Raw genomic sequence first — 16,522 nt, forward strand, 5'->3', positions numbered from 1 at the left:
TCTTTAAAAACCAAAAAAGACCAGTAGGACAAGATCTTCAAATATGTCAACATGACTGAAACGGTCAGTCAGGTCTTAATAAAGTTATTCCCTTATAATGATGATTTTTACTTACAAGTGGCCATGGTTGAAGATGCAGGTGAGCGACACAAGCCCTTTTATAGCCTCTAGTTATTTTTGCAGATGACTTTTCAATTACAATGCGTATGTTTCATTTCAAGCACTAGCGCTACTCACTAAATGAGAAATTAAAAAGTACTGTCAAAGATAAAAAAAAAATACATTGTTGATAAAGCTCTGTAGTTGCGATTGTCAGACTTATTTCAAGTTCTTGATACTCAAAATAAAATTTGTTGTAGATGACCATTCACGTGTTGTTCTAGTGGGGGATACTAAGCATGAATATATAAACGCTAGTTATATTACTGTAAGTGTTTAAAGAATACCTTTAAGATTAAACTTGCATGCAGTTATTTATCGAATCACATTTTTATGCGTTTCGAGTATAATTGACAAACATTATTGGGAAAATAGTAAACTAACATCTTAAACAAAAGAAGATGTAGGGCATATTTGTGTGTCAATGAAACCGCAACCGAACGACAAAAATAACAACACAACATCCTTCATGACTTCAATTAGAATTTATTATTGTTTCTCACGACATTTATATCCTTTTGAATAAACAAAAAAAATAGTATGCAACTATTTACACTTTTCGCACAATTTCAATCCATCAACACAAACTTTTCAAACATCATTTAACCTGTCATGGGATTTAAAAAAAAAACAAAAAAAAAACAGCATGCAATTTTACAGCCAATAAACATTTTCCAAAAAAAATAATGTTTTTTTTTTCGGACTGATGTAGACATTTTTGATGGTGCCTGGTATTCTAATTCCAATAATTATTTTGAAAATTTAAGCACACTAAGAACATGCAACAGTATTAAATACTGTACAATTAGTATGCATGTTTAATTTCAGAGCTACTACAAAGAAAAGGCATATATCGCATCACAAGGTATGCATATTTTATTTGATAATAAACCTACAGTTGGTAACATTGCATTCTATCTTATTAATAATCTATACATAATTATGTTTATTTGTTTCTAAATTATATGCAAATTCATATCATTTGTAAAAATGTATTTTGGCTTCAGTTATGTTCATTTGTACTTATTATATAATCATGTATTTCCGTGGTTTAAGGATTTCGTGATTATCACATAGTGTGCATTCAAGACAAAGAAGAGACAACCCCTAATGAGGTCCCCGGCCTAAGGTTGGAACAGGCACATGAGAAAGCGATTGGGATACACCGTTATTTTAAATATTTACCTTCTACGTCAAAGCAGTTGTTTTTAGATTATTTCGTAGACGTATGAATAATTTTCATATTTCACATGCATGCCGCAACGTACTGGTCTTCATCAGATTTAAACAAAATTATTGTACTCCCTCCTTTGGAAAAAAGGATACAGATTTGGTATGACTTTTGTGTTCGTGTGTATGAAGCAGTCTTGAGCATTATGTGTATATAAACTGGAGATATGTGAACAGTATAATTGCATTTGATGTTGTGATTTTAAGATGGACCAAAATTTACTGAATGAATTTAAATGACAATCGATTATCATCCAATTTTATTTTTACCCATATTGGTTCAAATAAAATAAATGTTTAAGTCCGATTTATCTTTTTATTTTCATATTCCTTAAAGCTAAAGCTTAAGTACGAAACCCTCAGGGCATCGGCTACAGTTTTGATTCTGCGGGGATTTTTCGACAAAAAAATGTAAACAAGCTGTTTTATCCTGATCAATTTAAATATGTGTGATAATAATGATACCTTCATGTGCTACTTTTAATGATAAATGATGTCAAAAGTTTTGTACTTACTAAGCAATTCGGGTTTACGAATTTTTGTACACTTTGGGAAGAAATACCTAGTAGTATTAATTGTTTTGTACAAAAGATAAACAGAAACGCTTTTTGTAAAACATTTGGAATATCTACTTTACATAAGTATACGTTAGATTTGTGTAACAGTTCTTTTGAAAGAATTTATATTTATGTTTTCATCATTACAGGAAATCCGCGTTTTGTTGTTGTTTTGTTATCTAATTGAACAAAATCATCGGTGATTTTTTTCCCTAAAACTGGTACAATATAATCTCTCTTCATAATCAAGCCAAATGTCATTTAAAAAATAACAGGAGTCCATCAATCCGTTTTCAATCTAATGATTAAAATCAGCAGAAAAATACTTTTTTTCCCGATATTTCACATTTTACGTCTCAAAAAATAACATATTACATCCCCTATAACAGTACAGTACTATGTCATTAATGCATCATGTTTTTTATATATAAAACACACAGAATATAGATGATTTAATCCGTTCTGATCCCAACGAGCTAAATATTTACACAGAAAATAAATAAATGCACCGATTTAAAAGTAACTATTTACTGCATGAAAAGCTCTCCCTTTCCGAAGATATTTTTAACAGTTCGGATTTTACTTCATTTTATATTCGAGCATTACACAGGAGACGCTAACACTGTCGACGCAACCGCCCTGAAGAAATTAATGAATATTCTATCATGAAATATGACAATGGTACAGAAAAAATAATCAATGAAACATGAATAGACATTTGCGGAAACTAGGTCTATACCTAGGATTACATTTAGACTTACGATTACAGTTGACGAAAAACAAGGGGTCATCTCAAAATATAAAAAAAATCGCAATTGAGATACATAGCATAACCACATGATTTTTTAAATAATGTAAATAAGTCTATTCGACGACACACATGCAGCCCATATGGTCAAAACAGATTTTAATCGCTACAAGGTCACCATATCTTTGCATTTTTTTAATTATCCGATGGCGTGTCCAACCTCTACTCTATTGTGTGTAATATGTTTTATTTTTATTTTCGGCACTTTCTCTGCATATTCTGGGTTTGTCTTGTATAATGTGTCAATACTGGATGTCTGTTCAAATATTTTGTCACCTAGCAAAAACAGCTCAATGGGGAAAAGTAGTTCTTGTCCTATATTTCTAATAAACATATATGACTGATGCCAATGAAAGAAATCCGCACTCAAGATAACATATCTTGTCTTCGTTCGATATTACAACTTGAGTGTGAATGCAGTGATGATGTCTCTGTCCTGAATAAAACTGTTCCTGTTGTTCTGTTATCGGCCGCTAAATTTCAGTTGAAGATCCGTCGATAGCCCCTACTGCAAAAGAAGTTTTGGCCACCCACCTTGTAAGTTCTGCCAATCATCCAAAGAAAGCCAATACTGTAAATTCGGAAATTATTGCGAGGTTTTTATTAATGCGAATAATGCGAATGAATGAGTATCGCAATAATAAAAATTCGCATTCTGATATTTGATACATATAACTGTATGCAGATTTTCCTGAAATCGCAATAATTAATCTCACATTTTAGTCCATTCTTTAAAATTCGCAATAATAAATGCACGCAATAATTTCTGAATTTACAGTACATAAGATGGCCATATGTTTCTTGAAATAGGTATACATGCAATATGTATTTCATCTTTGATAGTCGAAACACTGACGTCAACTATTCAAAAATCATACGACAAGACGGGTACGATTCCAAACACAACATAAAAGAAGAATTCAGTTTCTTGGGGAAAGCTGATGGTTTCGACCGGTTATCTGTCTGAATAGACCATCAACATGGACAGTTAGAAGTACCGATTCAGGAGTTTCACCTGTAAATTGAATCTTGTTTGTTTGCAAAAGAAGTGAATGAACCTTTCCCATTCCAAAAGTGTACATCATTGTCTATAATTATTTCCTTGATTGTAAAAGATTGGTTTGGTAGTGGTCTAGCCAGGACTACCAGAGTTAGAATCAGATGACGAATGAAATGCATAATATCTGGTGGAGTCTTCATCAGGGCAGGTAATACTGCCATGGTTAATGTGTGTTCTTCATCCATAACGGAAAAAAAGAGAAATAAATGCAAGTAGTACACTTATCATTTATTCGTTTTTACGTATTGATAATTCCACTCGCTTCACAAAAGCAGGCGGTATAAAGTAAGTGGGAGTCCGTCCGTCTGTTCGTCCATCTTTGACACGATTACACTTTTGTATCTGCAACTGCTCCCTTACCAACTTAAATAGTGCGTGATTTTTATTTGCAATTTCTTCTCACCTGATATACATTTGCAAGATTGATCTCTATTAATGAACGGAATATTTTTGCAGATTAATTTTGTGTTGGCATGGACACCGTCATTAGTGCACTCTATAGTACAATTTCAAGAAAATTTCACCGTGGGATCTTTACTGTATCGTATGCTCTTACAGTTGATTTAGAAAAAAGGGGGCTATATTGCAATTCTTGTATAGAAAAAAATTGTAAAATTGAGAAAGGAAACGGGAATGTGTCAAGAGACAACTACCCGACCAAAGAGCAAAAAACAGCCCAAGGCCACCAATTGGTCTTCAACACAGCGAGAAAATCCCTCACCCAGAGGCGGGCTTCAGCTGGCCCCTAAACAATAATGTATACTAATTCAGCGAAAATTGACGTCACACTCAACTCTGAAACATATAAATGAACCAAAATTAAAAAACATACAAGACTAACAAAGGCCAGAGGTTCCTGATTTGGGACAGGCGTAAAATGTGTATGTTTCTCTAAACCTTTGTGGAATTTTGTATGCCAGTAAATTTGCCATTTTTTTATCTGAAAAGACAGAGGAAGCAAGATACAAAATGTAATTATTAAACCCGCCACTGTATGACTCGAGACAAAAAAATCGCTTTATTAATTAAATGTCCCAGCCTAGCCACTGCAACGTGAATTGCGAAAATTTGTTTGCATGTCTCATATATTAAATGATGTTTGTCCATTCTGTCATACTCCGTACATTTACAGCATGTTTGAACTGGATAAAACCAAATGTATAATAATTGAGGGTGTGGATTGGGGGTCCTTCATTTCTGTATTCTTTAATTTTTTAGGTCATTTTTCTCTATTCTTTCTGTTATAAATTTTGCCTGTTATTCTCTATATTTCAGCCCCGCATTATTCTCTGTTCTTTACTTTTTTAGCCCTTTATTCTGCACATTTTGACAATTATTCTCTATTCTGTAAACCACATCCAGACCCTCATAATTAATGTTTACACATCGGTACAAAATACGATCTAGTTGCAGCAAAACCCAGAGGAGGAAAAATCAAAAGAGCAGAAGATTGACCAAACTCTAGCTGTCAAGAGGCCATTTTTTACAGATATTTCTTAAAAACCCCGTTGCTCAACTTGAGAAAAACCTCATAGGAGTAAGTGTTTGTTTTGAACCGACATTTTATATTTATACTTAGAAACGACCCAAGGTTTAAATGTCACCTGTACGTATAATTGTAATCCTAATCGTAGGTGTATGACAGTTTCCGCAAATGTCTAATGTACACTAGTTTGTACATATTCAACATTTGTAAGAAGAACATAAGCTCAGAGGACTTACTTTCAATTGAAATATAGTATGGTCTCCAAGCTTAAGCGCCATATTATTTAATATTCATTTATCTGCTTTCTAGGCATTCCAAATATCACTAATATATTAAAATGCAAACCGACGAATAGTTTGGCTATTATCTCTTTTTTGTCTATTTCATCATATATAATACTAGTATTCGGACAATCGTGACATATATTTATACACTTTGGTTACCTTGTAAAACAAAGTTATTTGGAGAGAGAGAGAGAGAGAGAGAGAGAGAGAGAGAGAGAGAGAGAGAGAGAGATTATTCAAATATCTGTCAGAAATGTGTGTATTCCAATTCTTAATAATATTAAGACAATATGATGTAGCTTTGTTTTATACAAGCATTTTTTATTTTTTTCCTATATAAAAAGGTCCAAAAAAGAATACTGTGAAGGACTTCTGGCACATGATTTGGCAAGAACAAGTTGGTAAAATAGTGATGGTAACACAACTCGAAGAAAACAGAAGGGTATTTAATCATTTCGATCCATGTACAATCCCTGAGATATATTCACTACGGCAAATGTTATTTGTAAATTATAAATTGAGTGAAACCTGAACCGTTTTCCAAAAACTGATATGTCACTTTGTCAATAAAACAAAATAGATGATATTGGGTAAACTTTGATGACAGAGCAATCCAACAACAATACCCAAACTTAGCATGAAAAAAAAAATTACTGCATGTAAAGAAATTAAGTCAAATCTGTATTTGAAAGCAAATGTAGATGTCGTGTTTAATTTCTTAAATGCAACCAATTATTTATTTTAGAATAAATGTGAACAATATTGGCCTCAAACAGTAAATAAAGCAATGGTAATAGACAACTACCGATTGATAATGAAAGTTGAGACTTATCATACAGTCTATGTGTATAGATTGATAACAATACACAATAAAACGGTAAGTCTTATTGTTTGCATTAAACTCATTTGAGTTTTACAATTTGTAAGTGTACTTTCGTGCTTAGAATATCTGTAAAGATAACGTAAGTATTAACCTTTTTACTTCAACAAGTTATCTTTGATTTCTTTTAAGTATTGTGTTCATGTTTGTCTAAAACTTTCTGACCGAAAATGTTGTTTAAGACAGACCCACTGATACAATAAACACACTAATGTATACACAGGCAAGAGTTTGGGCTTGTTTTTCTATATGATATAAAATAAAAAATGAACAAAAAATGTCATTTATTTTAAATCTGTTTTTAATTTTTTATTGATCTTTTTGGTGTTCAAACTACAGTGCATACATACATTGTTATCATTATAATGCGACTAAGAAATATTAAAAGTTTACAAGTCTACGATGTGAATATACAGTATATAATACTATCTTAAGAATACTTTGGAGTTCATTAAATATACAATCATATTCAAAGTAAATTAAATAAATTCCATTATCCCCTCATCCCACCCACCCCCGATCTGTCCACAAATGACTCGTGTTTGTACTTAGACAAATATAAATATTCTTTAAAAAGACAGTGAATAAATATTTTCCATCTTTCATCTTCCTGATTTTGTTGCGAAATAGGAGAAACATGTCCTTGATCGATAAAAAGTGAATACACATCTCTAGTTACTGACGGGCATACATTGTATTTTTTATTCTCATGCTCTAAAACAAATCCAAATGAGTTGCTGTTAGGTGACATGTGTTGCTGTATTAACAAATCTTCCAGTCAAGTGATATAGCAAGTTTAATAGATAAAATTGAGAATGGAAATGGGGAATATGTCAAAGAGACAACAACCCGACCAAAGAGCAGATAACAGCTGAAGACCACCAATGGGTCTTCAATGCAGCGAAAATCCCACACCCGGAGGTGGGCCTCAGCTGGCCCCTAAATAAAAATGTGTACTTATTCAGTAAAAATGGACGTCATACTAAACTCCAAAACATATAAATGAACTAAAATTAAAAAAACATACAAGACTAACAAAGGCCAGAGGTTCTTGACTTGGAACAGGCGCAAGAATGCGGTGGGGTTGAACATGTTTTGTGAGATCTCAACCCTCCCCTATACCTCTAGCCAATGTAGAATAAAGAAACACACAGCAATACGCACAGTAAAACCCAGTTTAAAAGAAGTCCGAGTCCGATGTCAGAATAGGTAACAAAAGAAACTAAGCAAAATAACAATGATACATAAATTAACAAAGGACAACTAGCAGTTACTGACATGCCAGCTCCAGACCTTAATTAAACTGATTGAAAGATTATGTCATCATCATATGAAAATCAAGCACAATCCCTCCCGATAGAATGTCAACAAAAGTACGATTTAGGTTAAATTTTTGATTAATAGCGTCACGAGACAAAAAAATTACCATTGTCATCTACAATATAATTAATGAACCTTATGCCTTTCATATACCAAGATCCGCGAAAAATACTCGTATTGTCGATTTTTATAAAAGGGTTGAACCAACGAAATTCTTTTCTCACATGAAATGCATCTAACGGGTTAAAACTCCCCTTGAAACGTTTCCAAGCAGATAACACTTCTTTATAAATAAGAGGTGCTTTTAAATTTAAATTCTCAAATTCACGTCTGCTCATAAACGAATCCAGTAAATCAAATAGATGGAAGAATGCTATTCATTCAAAATCTTTTTTTGATTTTTTATTGATCTTTTGTGTGTTTAAAATACAGTGCATACATACATTGTCATTGTTATTATGCGACTAAGAAATATTCAAAATTTACAAGTCTACGATGTGAATAAACAGTATATGATACTATCTTATATCTTAAGAATACTTTGGAGTTAATTATATATAAAAATCATATTCAAAATTAATTAAATAAATTCCATAATGCTTAATAACTTAAAAAAGAAGAAAGCAAAGCTATAGAATGTGTTGTTTTGCTGTTTTGCTTATTTAGAAATATTTCTTAAACATGTTGGTTCCTGTACCTTCATTTTCAATTTGCCACAAGAAGTTCCGCTAACACCAATACATTCTCCCATATCTCTTTTGTCAATAAGGGTTCTTGTTAAAGATTTAACGACAAATAATCTATTTTGATTAGATCAATGATTATTTCATATTTAGATATTTCAAACGTGTGTAGTGTAACTATGAGATTAATTTTCTAGTAGTAAGAATATTCTGTCTTTATAGAATCAGAGAGAACGAAATATTCATCATTTTCATTTTATACAATGGCCGGACCACGGTGTTCCAGATAGCATTAAACTGGTAAACTTTTACAGAAAAGTCGCTAGTGAACAACATAATCAGAGTGGACCAATGATTGTGCACTGCAGGTATGCTTAAAAGTATTAACACCAACTTGAAGGCTCTAGCTACAAACCAAATTGTTATTTATTTAAAACAAACTTGTTATTCTATCATGAAATTTGAAAAAAGGAAGAACATTTTATAATTATACACAATTATTATAAAACAGTTCTATTTGTTTGGGTTTTTTTTGACAATGATACACGATATAGTATTCTGCTATACCAATGCAATTATTTTTATAGTATGTGATGTTTTATTAATTCATTGAAAAAAGGTCTCTATAATCCTTAACTCGATAATTTGAAAATCACTTTAAATTAAGGAATGCATCTCCGTCATGTTTACGTGTTCCTCTGATTCCTTGTTGACACTACCCTATGTCCTTAATGGGTATGTTAACACTTCAAAGTTTAAAGTAAGGTTTGAAATTTCAAATATTCGGACATCGCGAATCACTGACGAAACATTGATTGTCAAAATTTGCACCATTGGTAAGTTTAATGTGATTACCGTATGTTGGTGACCCAACTAACTACTGCATATATTTGTTTGTCCACATGGTGTTTGCGGGTGTCTGTAGCCGTGATTTATTATGAATCGTTCATCCATCTTGTTTTTACAAAACGTTCACAAAGAAACAAAAGAAAACCACTGAAGATTTGAAATCTGGATTTATATTGTATGATTTGTTGTACGAATATCTGCCTATGTAGAATCGAATTTAAATTCTACATTTAACAATGTTCAAACAATTTTCTACTTTGAAAAGCAGTTATAATTGTAAACAATTTGTTTTGAAGTGCCGGTGTTGGCAGAACAGGAACATTCATTGCTGTAGATGCGTTATATGAACATGGACAGAAAGTTGGCTCTGTTGATGTTATGGAGTATGTTCAAATGATGAGAAAGGATAGAATGAATATGATACAGACATATGTACGTTTTATTACCTTTATGGTTATATCAGTCTGATTAAAATATAGATCCTGTGTCAACGCTTTGCTTACATGGATCTGACAGCGTTCCGTTCTACTGTTCATTTTAAAGACCCTTTGGAATCCTCTGGATTTTTGTTGTAATGATACACAACTTAAAACATTTGTAGACTGAATTTTCATTGGATGATGCAATCATTACAAGAACATAAACGAAGTGTTATCAAATCATTGAAAGCGAAGTTCTAAAAAAAACGCAAGTGTATTTTAATCAAATTCTGGTTGTATGAAATGAAGATATATATTGTCTTATATATAGTAGAAGCTTCAGCGACGTATTCAATAAAACAAAGTCGATCCAAAGTGTACCTCAGTAACAATGATTGTTCTGTGTATAAACAGTACTCTGAACCTCAAGCACAATTATGTACTGAAATAAAAACAAAATATAATCAAAGATAAACAACATTGTGAGTGTTGAAAGTATTGAAGTTGATCAGAAAGTATGCCATATTTTACAATTAGCAAAATATGAATCTTTTTCATATTTTTCGCCGTTTTATTTTTTTTAATATTTAACTTTCATGAAAACTTTAAATCAATTAATATAGTATCATAAGTTGATTATGCTTAGATAACAGCTTTAAAGAAAATGCTTTGGAATTAGAGAGTGGGGAAATCCCGTCCTTGCGCAACCACACCTCAGGTGATGATCATTCCATATAACTATTCAATTGCTGTTTATAACAAATGTATCCTGTTTGTTGTCTACATTTGGATGTCTTCTTCTGTAATTTGCTAATGATCACTTTTGGATGAAGTTCTTAAATATTTCACGTCAATAAATTATTAAAAAAAACAATAACATAAAATAAGAAGTGACAAGTACTAAATGTTAATGATATGATTCCTTTAATTAAAAGAAAATGTAATTTTTGCAGGAACAGTATGAGGTCGTATTTGAAGCATTATTGGAATTGTTCACTGTTCCAGAAACGTCCATTCCAAGGGACACTTTTTGTGGATATATCGAACAGCAAGAAAACAAAAGGTTACCACAAAATCAAACGATGTACAGACAAGAGTTTCAGGTATATTGTTTACACTAAAAAAAACAATCCTCTAAGAATAATACACATAATATCATTTATAAAATACGTTATTGCTGAGAACTATGTTACATCGTTTTCCTTTAACTTGAACTAAAGAATACAAGGAATACAGATACATCTTATCGATAAAAATCTTACTTCAGCAAAATGAACGTTGAGTTTGAATGTCCCTTTGGTATCTTTCGCCTCTCTGTGCACGTGGACTGCTAAACGTTACTACAAAAGAGACAGGCTTCATTGAAATGTACCATACTGAACATTCTACATGTTTAATGTATTGATATTCATGTAGACCCTCAAAAGGAATATGCGTTTTTCAAGTAAGACATTGTCTACGGTACTATTATATATGTTCCATAATAATGATCTTTGCTTTGTGAAAGGAAAGTATCAAATCTAGGGTTTATTCAATCCAAGTGCATGTCATATTCTGAAAGGTTCTCGTTCATAATTTTGTATCGTAGCGTTGTCCTTTTGTTATGTTATTATGCAATTTGATATCTCTGTTGGGAGATGCCATTTCTAAAATCTCGTGCTCAATAATGCAAAAGTCCGTGTTTAAAATCTCTTCAGCAATACACTTTGTATTCAGTAAAGTTATTCCATTTAATACTATTTGTTTACATTGCAGAAACTGCAAACTCTAAAACCATCGTATAGGCCTGCCGAATATAGTGCTGCACGTTCAAGAGAAAACACACCAAAGAATTCTTCAAAAAATGTTTACCCACGTAAGATAAAATCTTGGTATTTTTTTTTATTTTGTTAAAACATTTATATTATATGCATACAATCCTTCAATTCTGAAATGTCCTAGGCCTTGACTATTAACTACTTGACGAAAGAGAGTATTACACGTTAATAATCATGCAATTTGGAAACAAAAATATACATTACGCTCTGAAAATATATGAATTCAATTTTGAAGATGCATATATACTAATGCAAGAATATATTACTACTGTTATTGTTTTAACCTCTCGGACACATATACTACGAAAGACAATTCTTGAACGCATGATTCTCTACAAAGAACGATAGATATTTTCCACCAAACACGATTGTCTACTTCAACTCATCTAAAATTTATACTTTTACAGCATCTGATATAAGATTAGAATAATATGATTTCTTATCGGCATTTTAAGAACTTTGAGCTAGCTGTCAAGTTCTGCGAGAATTCTATGATATACAGAATTATTAATTATTTATTAATTATGGTTTTTAGCTATCTACTTTACCGTTATTATAGAGTTAATTGCTCTTATGGTATAAAAATAAGCAGATGTGGTATGATTGCCAATGAGACAACTATCCCCATAAGTTAAAATAAAGTGAATGAAAGCAATTATAGGCAACCGTACGGCCTTCAACAATGAGAAAAACCCATTCCGTATAGTCGGCTATAAAAGGCCCAGACATGACAAATACGAAACAATTCAATTGAAAAAACTAACAGCTTAATTTATAAGAAACAATTTCCGGAAAACGAATATTACAGACATGAACCAACGACAACCACTGAACTGCATGCTCCTGACTTGGGACAGGCACATACAGAATGTGGCGGGGTTGTACTTGTTTTAATGGATTATACAAATAATGAGATAGAGATCAAAGGACGTGCATGCTAAACAAATAGATCATCGTAAGGCTTACGACGATAAGTAAAAAGCCATACAGTGAAGTAAGCCATCAACGGCCCTGATATGAGAAAATTAGAAATGATTGAATAAATAAAAACCAGCCTGATGTTAAGGGAGTTAGGTTGTGATAGCAGATCTTTTATTGTTTCTGATAAATTTGTGCACAACTAATATCGAATTGGGATTGTTTGGAGCTTGACGTATTGTATCGACACCTGTCTATTGTTAAAGACCGTATATTACCCTTTTGATTAGACATCTTAGTTGGATATGTTAGTCGTTCAGTTGCTGATTCTTTGACGTAAACACCAAAATTCTTTCCATTCATGAACACAGATAACAACAACAACGAAAAAAAACCACATACCTTCAAACAGAAATAATAATGATAATAAAAAATCAATCGAACGAGTTCAAATAAAAAAAAATTAACACGTTTCTGTTCTATCAGCGTTGTTGCTGTTTACAAAGATATAATATAATCCCGGCGAGGGAAGAACAAAAATTTGCTTGCGCAAATTTGCAGATTTAACATTGTTGTGCTGATATTTAGACGAATTATATATACAGAATGTGTTTTTCAGCCTTGTATCACCATCACTGGTGATCTGATGGATAAAATCTGTTGTAGAATTGTCACTGATTCAGACGTACTCATAATATAATTATTTCTGTGACTGCATCTTACATTAATTTGTAGGATCCTTTACAATAGATAATTCAGCTGATCTGTAACATTTCCATCTTCATACCTTATATATCATGTACTGTGTTACGACGCTAGATTAAAACTGACGAAGAAAGGTAACACACGGCCACCGAAAGCTTTATTTTTGTAGAGCTTAGGTGGTCGAGTGGTTTAGCGCGTCGGGCACAGTGCAAGGCGATTTGGTGCCACGATATCGCAGTAGCATGAGTTCGAATCCCGGCCAGGGAAGAACAAAAAATTTGCTATCGCAAATTTACAGATCTAACATTGTTGGGCTATTATTTAGACGAATTATATATACAGAATGGTGTTTTCAGCCTTGTATCACAATCACTGATGATCCGATGGATAAAATCTGTTGTAGAGTCGTCACTGGTTCAGACGTACATTGTTTTTTTTGTACTTATATATATCTATATATATATATATATATATATATATATATATACAACCAAGTCTTAATTGAAAACAACGTTCAAACCTATGATTGCGTTGGATAAAAACCGCAATTTTTATACGTGTGCATGCAAAACAATTTTCTTGGTAGAGGGGTCTAAATACAAAACAAACAAAATTTTCCAAAAGACCAAAAAAGTTAAAAAGTATATTTTGACAAAACGCATTGACTAGCAGATCGAACAACGGATGTTCTTAAAACCTCCTGACTGCCATGACGATTGCAAAATTAACGCATCAACAGATTTAACAAAATGGATCTTAATTATTAATTTGATACCAAACAGAAAACAATAAACTTGCAGGAAAGATGGTATACCGCAAACATGAGGTGCAAAAATGTGTACGCCATATCCGGATTTCGACAATAAATGTCTCTTCAGTGATGTTAGGAATCGAAACGGTATTTGGAAGGCCATATAATTTACCTTGATTTAGGATTGACTCTTGAATGATGAAGACTCGAAATAGATGAACTGATTATATAAACCCGAAGGCAAATATAATACAAGCCCAATCGAAAAAATGTAAACAAGTCTAAACTGAAAACAACGTTCAAACCTATGATTGCGTTGGATAAAAACTGCTATTTTTATACGCGTGCATGCAAACCAAATGTATTGGTAGAGGGGACTAAATACAGCACAAACAACATTTTCCAAAAGACCAAAAAAGTGAAAAAGTATATTTTAACAAAACGCATTTCACTAGCAGGTCGAACAACGGATGTTCATAACATCTGCTGACTGCAATTGGCGATTTCCAAATAAACGGATCACCAGATGTAACAAAATGGATCTTAATTTCAATTTAATACTAACCAGAAAACAAGAAACGTGCAGAAAAGATGGTATACCGCAAACATGAGGTGCAAAAAATTGTACACCATATCCGGATTTCGACAATTAATGTCTCTTCAGTGATGTTAGGAATCGAAACGGTTTTTGAAGGTCATCTAATTTACCTCAATTTAGGATTGACTCTTGAATTTTGAAGAATCGAAATAGGATGAACGGATTATATAAACCCGAAGACAAATATAATACAAGCCTAAAAGAAAAACTATAAACAAGCCCAAACGAAAAAATATACTAATAAACAAGTCTAAATTGAAAACAACATTTAAACCTATGATTGCGTTGGATAAACATATATAAATTTATATAATATGTGTTTTCAGCCGTGTATCACCTTCACTGGTGATCCAATGGATGGATCTGTCGTAGAGTTGTCCCTTGTTTAGACGTACTTATCAAATAATTATTTCTGTGACTGTATCTTACGATCTCTTCATGCCTAATATATCATGTACTGTGTTACAACTCTAGATTCTACTGCCGATGAAAGGTAACACTAGTCCACCGAAAGCTGAATTTTTGGTTCAGTCTAGGTGGTCAAGTGGTCTGAAGCGTTGGACACATTGCAGACGGTGTTGTCACGATATCCCAATAGCATGTGTTCCAATCCCGGCAAGGGAAGAACAAAAAATTGCTTCCGCAAATTTGCAGATGTAACATTGTTGTGCTGATATTTAGAGTAATTATGAATATAATATGTGTTTTCAGCCGTGTATCACCTTCACTGGTGATCCAATGGATGGATTTGTCGTAGAGTTGTCACTTGTTTAGACGTACTTATATATATAAATATAGAGCGTATTATACTTAACCTTATTAACATCTTGTAATCCATGGAGTCATTATGCAAATCTTTGTAATCTTTCAATAACATTTTTAAACTTGATATAATAATTTTATTTAAGTTATATTATATCCATTACAAACAATGTACAGAAGTTATATTTTACATGTACACTATGTTAATTGTACAAAAAAGTACATGTTATTAAAGTTTAAAGCGTCATTCGATCACTGCAGCTAATGATCATTCATTTGTTGCTTAACTTAATCATTTATTTGTAGATGACAATTATAGACCTTACCTAATGTCATTTGGTAAAACACGAAATGATTATATAAATGGAGTGATAGTTCCCGTGAGTACAAATTTTATCTCCATCTAAGCATTGGCATTTTCGTTATTTTTATAATTATTTCATTGATGTAAATTCGATGAACTTTAACATTAACTCACTTATGAATATCCATTACAATCTCATGGGCTTTGACCTTCGTTGTCTCATATCGTATCTATGATGACTTTATTTCCTGACATGCGACCTATCAATTAGACTAATGGCCAGGTTTCCATATACACAAGCAACACCCTTCCTGGGACCACCTTTGGTTTTTGATTGGGTCAGTGTTGCTCAGTGTTTAGTTTTTTACATTGTGTTTTGTTTTGATTCATTCATTTATATGTGGAATTTAGAATGTGATACATAAGGGAAATTTGTATTCATACATTTGGAACATTTAAAAAGTAATATGTAAGAAACTCAATTCACATTTCTGTTATAATAAGTAATTTTTTAAGTAAAATCATTTGAAATTATGACAAAATTAATTAATGTGCCAGTTCTCGCAAAGTGTGAATACTGAATGCGTATTTCCCCTTACTTGTTGCATGTACTTGTAGTTTATTTAACACATACATTGAATTGTTCTTTTTGTATAGTTTTATTCTTATATTTAAACACTCCAGCTGTTGAATTTGCTTTGTCTGTTATCATATCAAATTATTTGTACACTGAATTGTCATCTTTATAACCACTTTTATTTTCAAACTGTAAGAATCAAATCAGGCAAATGACGTTTGTGTCAATGATTACGTTTGATAGTTTTTTTAACCAATTAAAATACACAGACATTGATTTTCAATTTAACATTTAACCTAGTAAAAGGAAGTTTAATATATCGTGTTCTAATGATAAGTACATGTTTGCCTATTAT

General features: G+C 32.2%; 1 protein-coding gene across 1 annotated transcript in view; it reads left to right on the top strand.

Moving 5' to 3' along the window:
• Positions 1 to 16,522, top strand: part of LOC127738185 (receptor-type tyrosine-protein phosphatase F-like) — an 85,376-nt gene that overhangs the window by 66,172 nt on the left and 2,682 nt on the right. The window contains exons 8-15 of the mRNA XM_052249346.1: positions 360 to 427; positions 988 to 1,024; positions 5,929 to 6,026; positions 8,690 to 8,835; positions 9,613 to 9,748; positions 10,689 to 10,838; positions 11,491 to 11,590; positions 15,593 to 15,666. Of these exons, the coding sequence (XP_052105306.1) occupies positions 360 to 427; positions 988 to 1,024; positions 5,929 to 6,026; positions 8,690 to 8,835; positions 9,613 to 9,748; positions 10,689 to 10,838; positions 11,491 to 11,590; positions 15,593 to 15,666 (809 nt within the window). The remainder of the gene's footprint in view (positions 1 to 359; positions 428 to 987; positions 1,025 to 5,928; positions 6,027 to 8,689; positions 8,836 to 9,612; positions 9,749 to 10,688; positions 10,839 to 11,490; positions 11,591 to 15,592; positions 15,667 to 16,522) is intronic.

Source organism: Mytilus californianus, unplaced genomic scaffold (assembly GCF_021869535.1).
Source record: "Mytilus californianus isolate M0D057914Y unplaced genomic scaffold, xbMytCali1.0.p SCAF_1, whole genome shotgun sequence".
Taxonomy (NCBI): Eukaryota; Metazoa; Mollusca; class Bivalvia; order Mytilida; family Mytilidae; genus Mytilus; species Mytilus californianus.